This window comes from Schistocerca piceifrons, chromosome 6 (genome assembly GCF_021461385.2).
Source record: "Schistocerca piceifrons isolate TAMUIC-IGC-003096 chromosome 6, iqSchPice1.1, whole genome shotgun sequence".
Taxonomy (NCBI): domain Eukaryota; kingdom Metazoa; phylum Arthropoda; class Insecta; order Orthoptera; family Acrididae; genus Schistocerca; species Schistocerca piceifrons.
In genome coordinates this window covers 229570863-229587188 of record NC_060143.1, presented here as the reverse complement: position 1 = coordinate 229587188, position 16326 = coordinate 229570863, and the positions used below count along the sequence as shown (strand labels likewise).

The window sequence follows — 16326 nt, the reverse complement described above, 5'->3', positions numbered from 1 at the left end:
AGTCTTCGGAATTGAATAAATTATATATCTATTAAAAGGTAATAGTCTGCAGATTCAGAAAACGCAAAAAAGTAAAAATTGAACTTTTCATGATTTTGAGCCTTTCCGGAGCCCCTTAAAGACATCACACACATCCATGCCCGAGGCAGGATTCGAACCTCCGACCGTAGTAGCCGCGTAGTTCCGGACTGTAGCACCTAGAACCGCTCGGCCACAGCGGCTGAGACAAGAAGAGACTAGAAGCTTTTGGAATGTGGTGCTACAGAAGATTAGATGGGTAGATCACGCAGCAAATGAGGAGGTACTGAATAGAATTGGGGAGAAAAGAAATTTGTGGCACAGCCATACTAGAAGAAGGGAACGGTTGATAGGACAGGTTCTGAGACGTCAAGGGATCACCAGTTAGGCGTCGGAGAGACGTGTGCGGGGGCCGTGCCGGGGTGAAAGGGATAAAAATTGTAGAGAGAGACGAAGAGAGGAATACAGTAAGCAGACGCCGAAGGATGTAAGTTGCAATAGTTGTTCAGAGATGAAGAGTCTCGCACAGGATACAGTAGCATGGAGAGTTGCATCAAACTAGTCTTCGGACTGAAGACGACAATTAGCTTAATAGCGACTTGACTGGACAGGTATTTTTGAAATAAAATAGTTACTAACATCTGTAAATACAGAGACCTGTTTACATGACTGCGACCTGAACGAAGAACCTTGTGTTGCAGCAGTGAACTGGGATATCACCAGTACTGTAATGTTCTATCAAGGGATTCCATGAAAGCCATTTAGCATCCTTGTGTATGCGTTCATTTTTCTGTACTACTATGATGTCTTATTCATGTAGTGCCTATTTTACCAATCATCCTGATGGATCCTTCAGGCATATCAGCCAGTGTAAAGTTGTAACCACCTACAAAAGTGAATGGTATACCATATAAATAAGTCAACACTTACAGATTGCTCAAATAGGTGTAAGGCACTCTTTCTCATTTATACTGTCTTTTCAGGCTCGGAGAGTATTCTGGAGATGTAAGTAATAACCCTCTGAGCACCTTGCACGAGATGCACTGGTACTGCACCTATTCCATAACCAGTAGCATCCGTGTGGAGATCATCTTTGCATTCCTATCCAAAGTTACCAGGGATGGAAAGGACGTGTGTTTTTATTGCTTCCTGCACCGAGAAAATTTTATGTCTCCCTGCAACAGTTCCTGTAGCATCCATGCCTTGCAACTGAAATCCCTTGTGAAAAGTCTGTAATAGAGGAGGAGGGGGAGATTAGTGTTTAACGTCCCGTCGACAACGAGGTCATTAGAGACGGAGCGCAAGTTCGGGTGAGGGAAGGATGGGGAAGGAAAGCGGCCGTGCCCTTTCAAAGGAACCATCCCGAAAAGTCTGTAATAGGAGAATTTAGGTGAATTTTTATGACTTGGACACGCTTCAGCACAGTTGTTGTGCGGAATACATGCTCTTAAAATGACGGAAAAAGCAATAATGTCCTCCAGACAGCAAATACAGGTGACAATGGCAACCATTCGTCAATGTCAGTACTCGGTGGAGCCAGGACATATCTTTGTTCTGGAAAGTAGATTTCTCTGGTGTGTAATCAGCAATGGTAGTACAGTATGGATCGCCATTGAGGGTAATGAGCTGACCTCCCTGGACTGTTTCAGCTGCCCCTGTGCACACATCCTTAGGGGTGTGACTGTTCATGGTAGTTGGTGACAGATAGTTGTCCTTGTCTATTTGTGATGGTTGTGATCGTCACTAGCATATAGATTTCACTTGTGAGGCTGAGCATTTTTTGTCACTCGACTAGAGCTTTACAGTTTAACTGAACATCTGACTGTTGACTAGACCTCCTCTCATTCATGATGGTGGGATAAGTGTGTCGCAAATGATAGGCAGTTAACCAGATTAATCTTTGTTGCATTAAGTTGTTAGAGCAGTTTCGTCAATGGAACTCCATTCTCCCATAGTCTATGACCGCTAGTGACACCTGAAAAGAAGTGTCATCCAAGGATAATATCATGGCTGAATTCTAGTATAACAACGAATCTAATGGTCGTGTGCAGACATTGTTAATTATTCTTCCAAAAGACGTTGCTGTTGACTGGACGTATTCTTCATGTGCAACCTTCAGCACAGTGACCGTCGAATTTCGAATTTTTGCCCACGATTAGCATCCAACTGCACAAAAAAAAAAAAAAAATCACACTACTGAACTGACAAGTTAGTGACCAACAAACTTCGATAATGGCATCAGTATAATATCCCAGCACCTCGGCAACTACTCTTGGAGATTTCTCATCTGTGGCGCTCTTGTCTTCACAGATGAGTACCTCATCACATCCTCATTTCTGTAGCCGGGCGAGCGGTGTAATAGTCATCGAAAACTCTACTTCTTTCTTTACAGTAGCGTAGGACCTGCCCAAGGCGTTCACATTTGAAATATACCGACATGTTGTTCTCCGGCATGTTGTTCTTCACTGTCCAAATGTTCGTTCACCTACGCAGCGATCGAATTGTTGAGACAAATGGTTCAAATGGCTCTGAGCACTATGCGACTTAACTTCTGAGGTCATCAGTCACCTAGAACTTAGAACTAATTAAACCTAACTAACCTAAGGACACCACCCACATCCATGCCCGAGGCAGGATTCTAACCTGCGACCGTAGCGGTCGTTCGGCTCCAGACTGTAGCGCCTAGAACCGCACGGCCACTCCGAGCGGCCTGTTGAGACAGCCGGCTGTATTTCTGTTGACAAGAACTTTAGATGTCGTCTAATGGTTGCGAAATTCTCAGTATTGATTTGCCTTGTAGAGATGCGTACCAATGATCAACGAACCATTTTCTGAATTGGCGATGCTACTTCCTCCTTGCTAGGTTTACCATTCAGTAGCCCTATTTCCAGCTATCTGATTGTGGCATTAACAGACGAGATAAGGCTTCATATCTCTTCGCTGACTCTTTTCCATATTAGTGATGGGAGGTTCTGATGGTCTACCACGACTGCCATCGATGTGACATTCGGAGGTCAATCGACCTTCGAGTTTTCTAGTGCATTGTCTCGACATGCCAGCACCGTTTGATGATGTCCTCTTGGGTGTGACCTTCCAGCAGCTCGTCTTCAGATATAGTCGCTTCGATCTCACTGCCATAAACAGAAGAAATGAGCCACGTTTCGGAACAGCACAGAATGCTACTCAATGGCCCAAACGCCAAACATACAGGCTTGTTGTCTGTGGTATGGTGTCAGGGGTAAACGATGAACTGCAACTCGAGATCTCAATTCGGCTTCTAGTACACTACTGGCCATTAAAATTGCTACACCACGAAGATGACGTGCTACAGACGCGAAATTTAACCGTCAGGATGATGATGCTGTGATATGCAAATGATTAGCTTTTCAGAGCATCCACACAAGGCTGGCGCCGGTGGGGACACCTAGAACGTACTGACATGAGGAAAGTTTCCTACCGATTTCTCATACACAAACAGCAGTTGACCGGCGGTGCCTGGTGAAACGTTGTTGTGATGCCTCGTGTAAGGAGGAGAAATGCGTACCATCACGTTTCCGACTTTGATAAAGGTCGGATTGTGGCCTATCGCGATTGCGGTTTATCGTATAGCGACATTGCTGCTCGCGTTCGTCGAAATCCAATGGCTGTTAGCAGAATATGGAATCCGAGGATTCAGGAGTGTAATACGGAACGCCGTGCTGGATCCCAACGGCCTAGTATCACTAGCAGTCGAGATGACAGGCATCTTATCCGCATGGCTATAACGGATCGTGCAGCCACGTCTCGATCCCTGAGTCAACAGATGGGGACATTTGCAAGACAACAACCATCAGCACGAACAGTTCAACGACGTTTGCAGCAGCATGGACTATCAGCTCGGAGACCATGGCTGAGGTTACCCTTGACGCTGCATCACAGACAGGAGCGCCTGCGATGGTGTACTCAACGACGAACCTGGGTGCATGAATGGCAAAACGTCATTTTTTCGGATGAATCCATGTACTTTTTACAGCATCATTATGGTCGCATCCGTGTTTGGCGACATCGCGGTGAACGCACACTGGAAGCGTGTATACGTCATCGCCACACTGGTGTATCACCCGGCGTGATGGTATGAGGTGCCATTGTTTACACGTCTTGTCACCTCTTGTTCGCATTGACGGCACTTTGAACATTGGACGTTACATTTCAGGTGTGTTACGAACCGTGGCTCTACCCTTCATTCGATCCCTGCGAAACCCCACATTTCAGCAGGGTAATGCACGACCGCATGTTGCAGGTGCTGTACGGGCCCTTCTGGATACAGAAAATGTTCGACTGCTGCCCTGGCCAGCACATTCTCCAGATCTCTCACCAATTGAAAACGTCTGGTCAATGGTGGCCGAGCAACTGGCTCGTCACAATACGCCAGTCACTACTCTTGATGAACTGTGGTATCGTGTTGAAGCTGCATGGGCGGCTGTACCTGTGTACGCTATCCAAGCTCTGTTTGACTCAATGACGAGGCGTATCAAGGCCGTTATTACGGCCAGAGGTGGTTGTGCTGAGTACTGATTCTCAGGATCTATGCACCCAAATTGCGCGAAAATGTAATCACATGTCAGTTCTAGTATCATATATTTGTCCAATGAATACCCGTTTATCATCTGCATTTCTTCTTGGTGTAGCAATTTTAATGGTCAGTAGTGAAATTTGTTCTGGACAGTTCGTGGTGACACTCTGTCTGTAACGTCAAGCCAGTTTTAAGCTGACGTAATCTTTTAAACTGATATAATCCGTCTACCGCCAGAATCAGTCAAAAGATCCTACTATCTTCTCATCACTGTAGACAAGAAGTTATTGGGGGGATCCGTGGCTACGTCGGCACTAACGATCACACACTTGTCTTGGTCACCAAAACTTCATTTTTATGTTCTCATGACTCGTTGCGGGTTACATCATCATCAAATCTTGAACATAGATACACAGTATCTTGTCATTTCTTCTGATTCCACTACACCACCAGTGTCCAAACTGGTGTGGATGTAACAAGATACAGTATATCGACGTTAAGGATCTGATGGTGGGGTAACCCGAAACGCGTCCTGGGAGGTCAAAAATAACGAAATGTTCGCGATGAAGACATGTGTATAATCATTGCTAGTAACTTCTTGTGGTGTAGTCTTTCTGTGCCTGCTGTACTGGCCACACTAATGTCCTGCGTCGACATCGTTACGACTCGTTCTGTCGTCATTGCGGTACAGGTGACTGGCTGTAAGTGGGGTGTGTTAGTATGATGCTCCCATGTAGCTCATGACAATGATTCGACGTTACTCAAAGTCCAAGAGATGGCCACGAGATGCTCGTGCACTTCCTTTGGGCATTTTGTGTTGTGATCTCCTCGCGAAGAGTTGCACTAACGTTAGACCCGCCCAATAGCCGTCATTTACGTGTGGTGATTAAGTTCCTCACTGAACACGTTAGGTGGATACCGTGAGTTTGCTAGGAGTGGAGGGTAAAATGGACGGGTAAGGCATGGGAACAATGTAACAAAAGACGTCTGACTACTACACAATTCATTTACTACAACCTTAACAGCCATAATTAGTTGCGGAACGCATTTACAAAGGTAAGTTGCTACAAAAACGTCTGAAAGCAGGTTAGTTTTATTCATGATTACAGTACACCGTATTATTCCCCATGCTTTCGGCTACAGAACCCTGTTTTCCGACCTAATCTCCGTTCAATGTGACGGCCTTACGCCACCTCTGTAGCAGAGCATATACGCCCGCATGATATCATTCTACTTGTCGAAGTCGGAGGCAATGTGTTTCTGCATCGTTAACTTCCCCTTCAACCGCGGACTGCTTCTCGCGAAGAGTATCCTTCACTGGGCCAAACACATTGAAGTCGGAACGTACGAGGTCCGTGCTGTAGGATGGATGAGGAGGGACGGTCCAGTGAAGTTTCGCGAGCTCCTCTCTGGTGCGTAGACTTGTGTGAGCCCTTGCTTTGTCATGGGGAAAGAGAAATTCGTTTTGTTTTTTGTGGCGACGAATGCGTTGTTGACGTTTCTTCGATTTCCTGAGGGCAGCAGAACACACAAAACTTCAGAGTTGATCGTTGCACCATGAGAGAAGACATCAAACAGAATAATCCCTTCAGAGAATAACCCCTTCAGAATCGCAGAAGACCGACTGAAGGCACGGCTTCGAACTGTTTCTTCGGAGGGGAGATAGTGTGGCACCACTCCATGGATTGCCATTTTGTTTCCATTTCGAAGTGATGAACAAATGGTTCGTCGCCTTTGACGACGTTCTACAAAAAATTGTCACAATCAGCCTCGTAACGTGCAAGCAATTCCGCGCAGATGGTCCTCCGTTGCTCTTTATTGTCTTCCGTAAGGCGGCGAGGAAGGCACAGATCTTTGAGTACCCCAAACGGTGGACGAATGTGTGAGCACTACCAACAGAGATGCCCATTTGAGCAGTGAGAAATCTGATTGTGATCCGTCGATCACCTCGAATGAATGTGTCCGCGTGTTCAAACACTGCAAGAGTCACACTTTTGTGCGGCTGGCCGACACGTGGGAGATCGGATAGGTTTGCGCGACCCTGTTGCGATGATGACAGACGAATCGTCCAACCACCCACAGTGCTTCTGTTCACTGCCAGATCTCCGTAAATATTCTGCAGGCGCCTATGAACATATGCGATGCTCTGATTTTCTGCCACAAGAAATTAAGTGACAGCTCTCTGCTTGGCAAGCAACTCTTAATACAGACACCGTTTGAAGGCCACGCACAGCGCCGTCACCTTTCGGAACATCGTGAAACTGGAGGGTCTGAAGCGGGAATATTCCAAGACCTTCCAAAACAAATTCCTTATTTTTTCAGCCATTGGCAGACGAAAAAAAGTGTTGCATTACTTACTGAACGCCCCTCGAAAATGAACTTGGAAGGAACGTAAGTGTATCTAACCTAACACAGTGATCAAAGCAAAATACAGTTACAAGTGCCGGCCGGAGTGGCCAAGCGGTTCTAGGCGCTACAGTCTGGAACCGAGCGACCGATACGGTCGCAGGTTCGAATCCTGCCTCGGGCATGGATGTGTGTGGCGTCCTTAGGTTAGTTAGGTTTAAGTAGTTCTAAGTTCTAGGGGACTGATGACCTCAGGTGTTAAGTCCCATAGTGCTCAGAGCCATTTGAACCATTTTTTCGCACGGCGAGGCTCGTGGCGCAGGCGCCAGCCGGAGCACAGAGACCCCTAGCTGGCTGGTATCCAGATCCACACCCTCTAGCGCGCATTCAACTTCGGCGCCTCCCGACATCAGAACCCCCGTCAGTGTAACGTCAAATAAAGTGAGCGTTATATGAAATCTGACTTCTGCAGATCTTCAGTCCAGTAATGCAGTCTGTGTATCTAAGTACCCTAAATTTTCTTCTATGTGACAATGATTGGCTACAATAGTCTTCGAACTATATTATACATCTTAGTTTATGTACATTTGGCTGCAGAAAAATGCTCCTGTCGAAGCAAAAAACAGGCAAACATGTTCCTCTTTAAAAGATTCTGACAGAAACGTGGGATACCAGCTGGCTCAATCCACATGCCGTCTTCCTCATCAAAAGTTTTGGCATGCGAACATATTTGCACTCTTTTAACACAGAACATTCTAAATCCTTGTACCAAGTCTCTCTTTGTAGCTTAGTCTTCATACTTAGCGTCTCCTTCCAAAGGCTCTGAGCATTATGGGATTTAACTGCGGAGGTCATCAGTGCCCTAGAACTTAGAACTACTTACAACTAATTAACCTAAGGACATCACACACATCCATGCCCGAGGCAGGATTCGAACCTGCGACCGTAGCGGTCACGCGGTTCCAGACTGTAGCGCCTAGAGCCGCTCGGCCACTCCGGCCAAGCATCTCCTTCTCACTGCCACTGTCTATGCATACAGAGGGGTCCAAAATATGTATCCACAGTTTAAAAGTCCGTAACTTGCAAACTAATTGACGGAGTTGTCTCATTTTTGGTGAAAGTGTAGCTTGAAGTTCAACTTAAAGATATCACTGTAGGTGTTCGAAATGGTCACCATTAACATCCACACACAAACGATGCCACCGAACTGCAGCACGAACTACTGACTGCAACGTTTTCAGTTGGATATTTGCACATGAATGTACGATGGATTTTCGAAGTTCATCCAATGTGCGTGGCTTTTGTCGATAAACGACGTCCTTTAGTGTTCCCCACAGGTAAGATTCCAGAGGAGTTAGGTCTGGGAAACGTGGTGGATACTCCACAGCACCTCTATGGCCTATCCATCTTCCTGGCAGGGTTTCGTCGAGATACGCCCTAACACGATTTTGGTAGTGGGCTGGGGCACCATCTTGTTGAACAATTTTTGAACATTAACAAGTAAACGAGTCTGAGCTACCACGAGTGAAGCTAACCTACCACAGTGATCAAAGCAGAACGTAACATTCAAATAAACGAACTTAACTACCGTAGGTGAGGCTAATATAACATACACCACTGGCCATTAAAATTGCTACACCAAGAAGAAATGCAGATGATAAACGGGTATTCATTGGACAAATATATTACACTTGAACTGACATGTGATTATATTTTCACGCAATTTGGGTGCATAGATCCTGAGAATCAGTACTCAGCACAACCACCTCTGGCCGTAATAACGGCCTTGATACGCCTGGACATTGAGTCAAACAGAGCTTGGATGGCGTGTACAGGTACAGCTGCCCATGCAGCTTCAACACGATACCACAGTTCATCAAGAGTAGTGGCTGGCGTATTGTGACGAGCCAGTTGCTCGGCCACCATTAACCAGACGTTTTCAGTTGGTGAGAGATCTGGAGAATGTGCTGACCACGGAAGCAGTCGAACATTTTCTGTATCCAGAAAGGCCCCTACAGGACCTGCAACATGCGGTCGTGCATTATCTTGCTGAAATGCAGGGTTTCGGAGGGATCGAATGAAGGGTAGAGCCACGGATCGTAACACATCTGAAATGTAACGTCCAATGTTCAAAGTGCCGTCAATGCGAACAAGAGGTGACAAGACGTGTAAACAATGGCACCTCATACCATCACGCCGGGTGATACACCAGTGTGGCGATGACGTATACACGCTTCCAGTGTGCGTTCACCGCGATGTCGCCAAACACGGATGCGACCATAATGATGCTGTAAAAAGTACATGGATTCATCCGAAAAAATGACGTTTTGCCATTCATGCACCCAGGTTCGTCGTTGAGTACACCATCGCAGGCGCTCCTGTCTGTGATGCAGCGTCAAGGGTAACCTCAGCCATGGTCTCCGAGCTGATAGTCCATGCTGCTGCAAACGTCGTTGAACTGTTCGTGCTGATGGTTGTTGTCTTGCAAATGTCCCCATCTGTTGACTCAGGGATCGAGACGTGGCTGCACGATCCGTTACAGCCATGCGGATAAGATGCCTGTCATCTCGACTGCTAGTGATACGAGGCCGTTGGGATCCAGCACGGCGTTCCGTATTACCCTCCTGAACCCGTCGATTCCATATTCTGCTAACAGTCATTGGATTTCGACGAACGCGAGCAGCAATGTCGCTATACGATAAACCGCAATCGCGATAGGCCACAATCCGACCTTTATCAAAGTCGGAAACGTGATGGTACGCATTTCTCCTCCTTACACGAGGCATCACTACAACGTTTCACCAGGCACCGCCGGTCAACTGCTGTTTGTGTATGAGAAATCGGAAGGAAACTTTCCTCATGTCAGCACGTTGTAGGTGTCGCCACCGGCGCCAACCTTGTGTGAATGCTCTGAAAAGTCAATCATTTGCATATCACAGCATCTTCATCCCGTCGGTTAAATTTCGCGTCTGTAGCACGTCTGCTTCGTGGTCTAGCAATTTTAATGGCCAGTAGTGTATAACATAGTGGGGATTTCAGGCTCCAATGGTCGCACGCATGGCGGTCAGTGGTTTGTATTAAATTCACAGAAAAGAGGTCAGCTCTTGCCGCATTAGCTGTAATTTAACGGGCTCCGTGAGTCGAAGACCCCACGATCATGTCACGAGATCGAGAGGCGGGTGCAGAATGATGTTGCCCTGAAGTACAGTATCATTCTTGCCCACTACTTCTCCATAGGCATCATGGGATCTTGCAATGCTGTTCGCCTTAGAGACGCACAAAATCTACTCACCAATGATATCCTGGTGGGTCGTGCGCCTATCTGGGAGCACTACGACAAGCCATTAAGTTCTGATAATGAAATAATTTTAACATAAACTTAAGACCAAATGAAAACTAAATCGACGCTCTCGTCATGCAGGCAGGTCAGGATCGGCGCGGGAAGTGCCGGAAGTTGGGGACGCTTCCTGTAGAGTACTTTAGCGAAAAACTCAATGTACTGCGGCAAATAAGCGCGTGGCAGAGAAAACTCTTGTCCTCGGTGTAACGCGACATTTATTGTTTAGGACAGTTGAAAGGGTCCAGTAGTCCCCTTTCATTATCATTTTATTTACTTTCCAGTGATACAAAACTCTCTGGCGGGCGTGAGTGAATGAATGTGGGAGTGTTTCATGTTGCTATACGGTGGTTTAGTCTGCTGCAGAGAATCAGCGGTAGTCGTACAGAATGGCCAACCCCTGTAGTTTTTCAGGTAGGCAAAGAGGTTTGTTCTCCTTGCTTGAAAGTTACCGGTGTTAGGTTGGTGGCGGAAGCCTCATTTCTGGGTTTTCCTGGCCACGGAATTGCGTGGGAGACGTTGTAGTGTGTGAGACGGTCAGTCCGCTTCCAGCGCCCCGATGGTCTGCAGCCGAGTAGTCTTCGAAGGACGGTGAGTTGGGTTAACCGCGTGGCGCGTTCTCTCGTAGCGAGAGGGGAGCTTTTAGCTTTTGGTCTCTCGTCATGTCTTATAAAGTTTGTTTAACCTTGTCGCAGCAAGGAATGCAAGGCTTCTGCAGACTTTGTTTGATTCCCAAAGCAGACTTTGATCCGGAAGAAGAACGTAACAAAAAGGTTTTCTACATGTAAGAAGTGCGCCCTCGGTTCAGTGCGAATGTTTGTCTGCCTGCAACTGCGTCTGTATGCCTTCTAATCTTTCCTGAACCTTAATTATTTTGCTTCTTCGTGAATTTTCTTTGTTTCATTTACCTTATATCCATTGGAAGCCATCCACGTGGTTAAATATTAGAGTTTGTTGGCCCACTGCCATCACCCTTTGTCCATTCAAATGTGCCTTCTGAAAAATGTGAATTGTTCGCGGCTGCGTGGTTTAATGTGATTAACCACGTGGGCATACGAGTGCGTTGTGAATCGTGTACCGTTTTACAAGAAATTGTACTTAGTTACCAGGCAACAGCAGTTGTGTAGATGCATTACATCAATGTTTTAAGGAATAAATAATTTTGCCACGAATCTTATCCTGTGTACCGATGTTACGTCTCTATTACCTACGCCATTTACCTTGTAGTTTCCTCGTTAGCCCATCCATAGCGTTTCCATGCGCACAGGTCCGATAATTAGGGTTCCCTTTTTATTTAAAACAATTTCTTTAGAATAGATGTTGTTTTTAGGAGTGCTGCTGCACGCTGCTTTTATGCAGTGTTCACACATTATTTAATTTAATATTTGATTCACGTGAACAATGTATGGGCCAAACTAGTAATTACATCCCATTCTTTACGAGTGATAGTACAATGAATGTTCTCTTATGGGTCTTTTTCCTTATGATTTAATTAATTAATTTTCCAATTCAGCCGAACCCTTAGTTTGTCGTGTGGCTGGAGTTGGTGGCGACCCAATCTTTTACGTTGATTTTAATGCCAGACAGCATTTTCTTATTCAAAGTGAGCTTCACACAACTTACACATAGTGACCATGACGCAAGCTAACATACACATTTTATTCAATCACAAACAGGCGACCGCGGACGCACAGGCGGTGGCTAGGTTCGGGCCATATTCGTGTTGGCAGCTGAAACCAACTTGGCAGGAGCACGTGGAGGGCCAGTTTCACACTATGCTCCACAGATGCTCTCTCTGGACTTCCACCAGCCGCTAAGGTGACCGCGTGACCGGGAAGACCTGTCCGTTGGACGGCACAATGGCTGCTCGTTTCTCGTGGCTGCTTTTCGCGTCCAGTGCAATATTAGAAAAGCACTCCGTCTTCAGGCCACGAGTGGTCTACCGTGACCATCCGACCGCCGTGTCATCCTCAGAGGAGGATGCGGATAGGAGGGGCGTGGGGTCAGCACACCGCTCTCCCGGTCGTAAGATGGTATTCTTGACCGAAGCCGCTACCATTCGGTCGAGTAGCTCCTCAATTGGCATCACGAGGCTGAGTGCACCCCGAAAAATGGCAACAGCGCATGGCGGCTGGATGGTCACCCATCCAAGCGCCGGCCACGCCCAACAGCGCTTAACTTCGGTGATCTCACGGAAACAGGTGTATCCACTGCGGCAAGGCCGCAGTATTAGAGCTTGCCCCAAAATTAATAACTGCTGAATCACATGTGTCACTGAAGAGCCAGTAGGCTCACTTGAAGCGGAAAAGATGAACGATTAGGCGTGTGAAGACGCGCCTTCGATATTCGCATTAGTTTATAAGTTATTGTAAGTTTAATGTCATAAATAATTCATGAATTGTAAAAGTGAATATCTCGGTAACACATAATCCGATTGCAACAAGCGAGGTGTGTACAGGTACATCTCGTAGAACTTTATTCATATTGTGTTAGTAGATTTACTGAAATTATTCGCATATTTAAATGACAGGGCGAAAAGTGGATTTCGCACAATTAAAGACAACTTTTCTTACTTGGTAAATAGAGAAACGTTAAAAGTAGCTGCAATACTGTAACGTTACATATATAGGAAATTATTTAATGTGTAATTTTAAATTGCTTCAAATGGTTCAGATGGCTCTAAGCACTATGGGACTTAACGTCTGAGGTCATCAGTCCCCTAGACTTAGAACTACTTAAACCTAACTAACCTAAGGACATCACATGCATCCATGCCCGAGGCAGGATTCGAACCTGCGACCGTAGTAGCAGCGCGGTTCCGGACTGAAGAGCACAGAACCGCTCTGCCACAGCGGCCGACTTTAAACTATTTGTTAATATCTACACTTGTAGAAACGGAGGAAAACCATAGAAATTAATGTTAATAAATAAACTATGGTAGATAAAAGAAAACTGATAACAGCATAATATTTCTCGGAAAATTTCCGTGTAATCTGATCTATCATATGGCATAAAACGTCAAAATTTAGAATTTCAGCAGTTTTCACGTTCAGTAGTTTAACTGACTTCTGTGGTGCTTGACCGAAGTTTCCTGGGGGAACAGCGGCAATTTGGAAAGGAGTCTACGTACGGACGCCGTTGGAGACGGTCAGACTATGTTAAGAGAAAGTTTCATATGAGGAGCAGTGAAATAGCAACTAGTTCGCGTGTGTGAATTATTCAGTGTTCCTACTTTCGGACATAGATATTTTGCGGCATCTGATGAACTTCTTACTTCCCGGATTGTGTGTGATACAAGCCGCACCTATAAGGTTTCAGTGAGTAACCACTGTGGAATTAATAGTTTGAGATACTGTGTAAATTCAACGGTTTTCTAAAGATAACTCACGCAATTAATCGTGGCTTATTCAACCGCCTCCAAGATCTTAAGTAACTCGGTGAGGCTCCGAAATTAATTTATTGTGAACTGTGAATTTCGATTTTTTTTTTTGTGTTCTTATTGGAACAGAACTCAGATTTGGGAAACTTTCAAAAATGCGTGAGTGCGTACGTGATTTTTGCATAGCAGATCCTACCTGCATTTATATTAAATACTTTTGTGGAACACTGGGTACGTTGCCCCACGAATGTGAGTTGGCGCCCCATACACGAAACTTAGCCAAACTTCTAAGTCCAATCACATTTACGTGGGCCCATTAAAGTGTTTGTCCTGTGTATGTGTGGGAAAACCTTTTATTACAGTTGCACGTGGGGGCTCCCAGCTGATATAGAACTTGCGAACAGTTTAGAACTTTGATTTTAGGCGAGTTGATGAAGAGAGACTATTTTGTTCCATTAAGTTTCGGGTGTGCAGCCGCAAGAATTCTCCTTCTTCTTCTAATATTTCGGCTGTGTAACGTTCAGCCATCTTCAGGGTGAGCCGCAAGACTGCCTCTCAGGTTGTCGCTTCGTCCCTCTATACTCGTGTACCGCGCAACTGCGCATGCGGCCACAGATGCAAATGCGCCAGTGACATTGGTCGGCGGCAGAGACGTTCACAATGCGCGAGTTACATCAATGACTCTGCATTCGATCTGTGTTGGCATGTCTATATATCGTTGTGAGCTACATTGTGACGACGTCTTTGTGAGTTTATTACACCAAGTGTCGGATTCCATGATTTATCAAGGTTGAAACCACTATCTCTATTAATTAAACTCGACGTCAAGCGAATCTCAATTGCCTCCTTCACTATCGAGTTCCAAAAAGATGATGTAGTTGCCAGAATTTCGACGTTGTCATACAACGTACTGTGATCAGTGTCAGTACAATACTCTGCCTCCGTTAGGTTGTAAAAGTCGTGTGTACCTCCGGTGTTCTGTACATCTTTCTTGGACAGTACGAGTTGTTCGTCCAATGTAAGAAAGGCGACATTCACATTAGAAGAAGAAGGAGAATTCTTGCGGCTGCACACCCGAAACTTAATGGAACAGTCTTTGCGCCGCCAAAACCTGAAGATTCACAGACTGAATTTTATTTCGTCATCCACACCACATGCACATTACCATACAACCCGTAGGGTCGTATCGGACGCATACAGTTCGCGCTGACGCTTTGCACTGGGCGACGCATCGACCGCTACAGCACGAGATTGTCTGCTACAGCGGTCGGGTGGGGGCGCGAACTCGTAGTAGTGCGTCGCCACGTAAACACACCATACTTGACATGCGGAAATTGCGATTTGCTGCACTGAATATACTGAAATAAGATTGTTTAAGGATTAAATTTTGACGAGCACGTTCCACAGGCAAAGGGATGCCGGATAACAGTTCGGTAGCGGTCGCCCAAGGCGTTGGGGGTGTCACACTTTCCACTTCCGTCAGTATGTTTGCCACTCGCTGGACGCCCTTCCCGACACAAAAGAAGATGGCGGCGCTGCGTTGCTCACCTCACCTCGACGTGCTGCGAGACGGCTCCCACGGTGTTGAGCATCTGATCCTCCGAGTCGGTTGGCTGAGACTGGAAGACGACGGGGCTCGTCTCCGTCAGACCGTACAAAGACTGCAGGCACAAGACAACATGCCAGGTCCGTATTAAGATGTGACTTTTGGAATACACACAGAAAAAGATACATGATAATACCAGGGACCTTCGGAAATTGAATTTCGATAATATTAAACAAAATTATGAAGTAGAGGAGAGCGTTGTACCTGGAGGATAGTACATCTTGGAACATGTTGTAAGGTGGTCATGTCATTTTGATTTTTGTATGTTATCGTTGCGCACGTCAGAGAGAGAGCAAGTTGTGTTACTGTTAAAAACAATCTTTGGTCTTGTAGTCGCACAATCTTTGACTGTGCAGTCTGATACATGCTTAGTTGAAGTGTGGTAGGTGATGGACGTATTCTGTAGTGCTGTGTCGACTTCTGATTGTATCTGTTAGTTGAAGAAAGATTTATTGTGAAGGACAGCAAGGATGAATACGATGTATATACTGGAAGGCGAAAAGAATATAATTTTTTTTTTTTTTTTTTTTTTTTTTTTTGGAGAGAAGAACTTTGAGGTAAGACTGCAGCACTGCGCACCTAATTTGTAGAAATGATTATTGGGAGCTAGTTAACTTCGTTTTATTGTAAAGGACAGCAAGGATGAGTATGATGTATATACTGGAAGGCGAAAATAATATAAATTTTGAATAATACTACTTTTTTTTTGAAGAGAAGAACTTTGAGGTAACACTGCTGCACTGCACGCCTAATTTGTAGAAATGATTATTGGGAGCTACTTAACTTTGTTCACTTGCTCAGAGCTGAGAGAAAGACCACCCCACTTCCCTCAGTCATGCATTAACATGTTAACTGAATGAGATTTTCACTCTGCAGCGGAGTGTGCGCTGATATGAAACTTCCTGGCAGATTAAAACTGTGTGCCGGACCGAGACTCGAACTCGGGACCATGCCCGCGAAAGGCAAGGTCCCGAGTTCGAGTCTCGGTCCGGCACACAGTTTTAATCTGCCAGGAAGTTTCATATCAGCGCACACTCCGCTGCAGAGTGAAAATCTCATTCTGGAAACATCCCCCAGGCTGTGGCTAA

At 45.7% G+C, this 16326-nt stretch overlaps 1 protein-coding gene across 1 annotated transcript in view; it reads right to left on the bottom strand.

Annotated features, from left to right (window-relative positions):
* Positions 1–16326, bottom strand: part of LOC124802919 (medium-chain acyl-CoA ligase ACSF2, mitochondrial-like) — a 266038-nt gene that overhangs the window by 21124 nt on the left and 228588 nt on the right. Inside the window, exon 9 of the mRNA XM_047263990.1 lies at positions 15186–15293. Within this exon, the coding sequence (XP_047119946.1) occupies positions 15186–15293 (108 nt within the window). The remainder of the gene's footprint in view (positions 1–15185; positions 15294–16326) is intronic.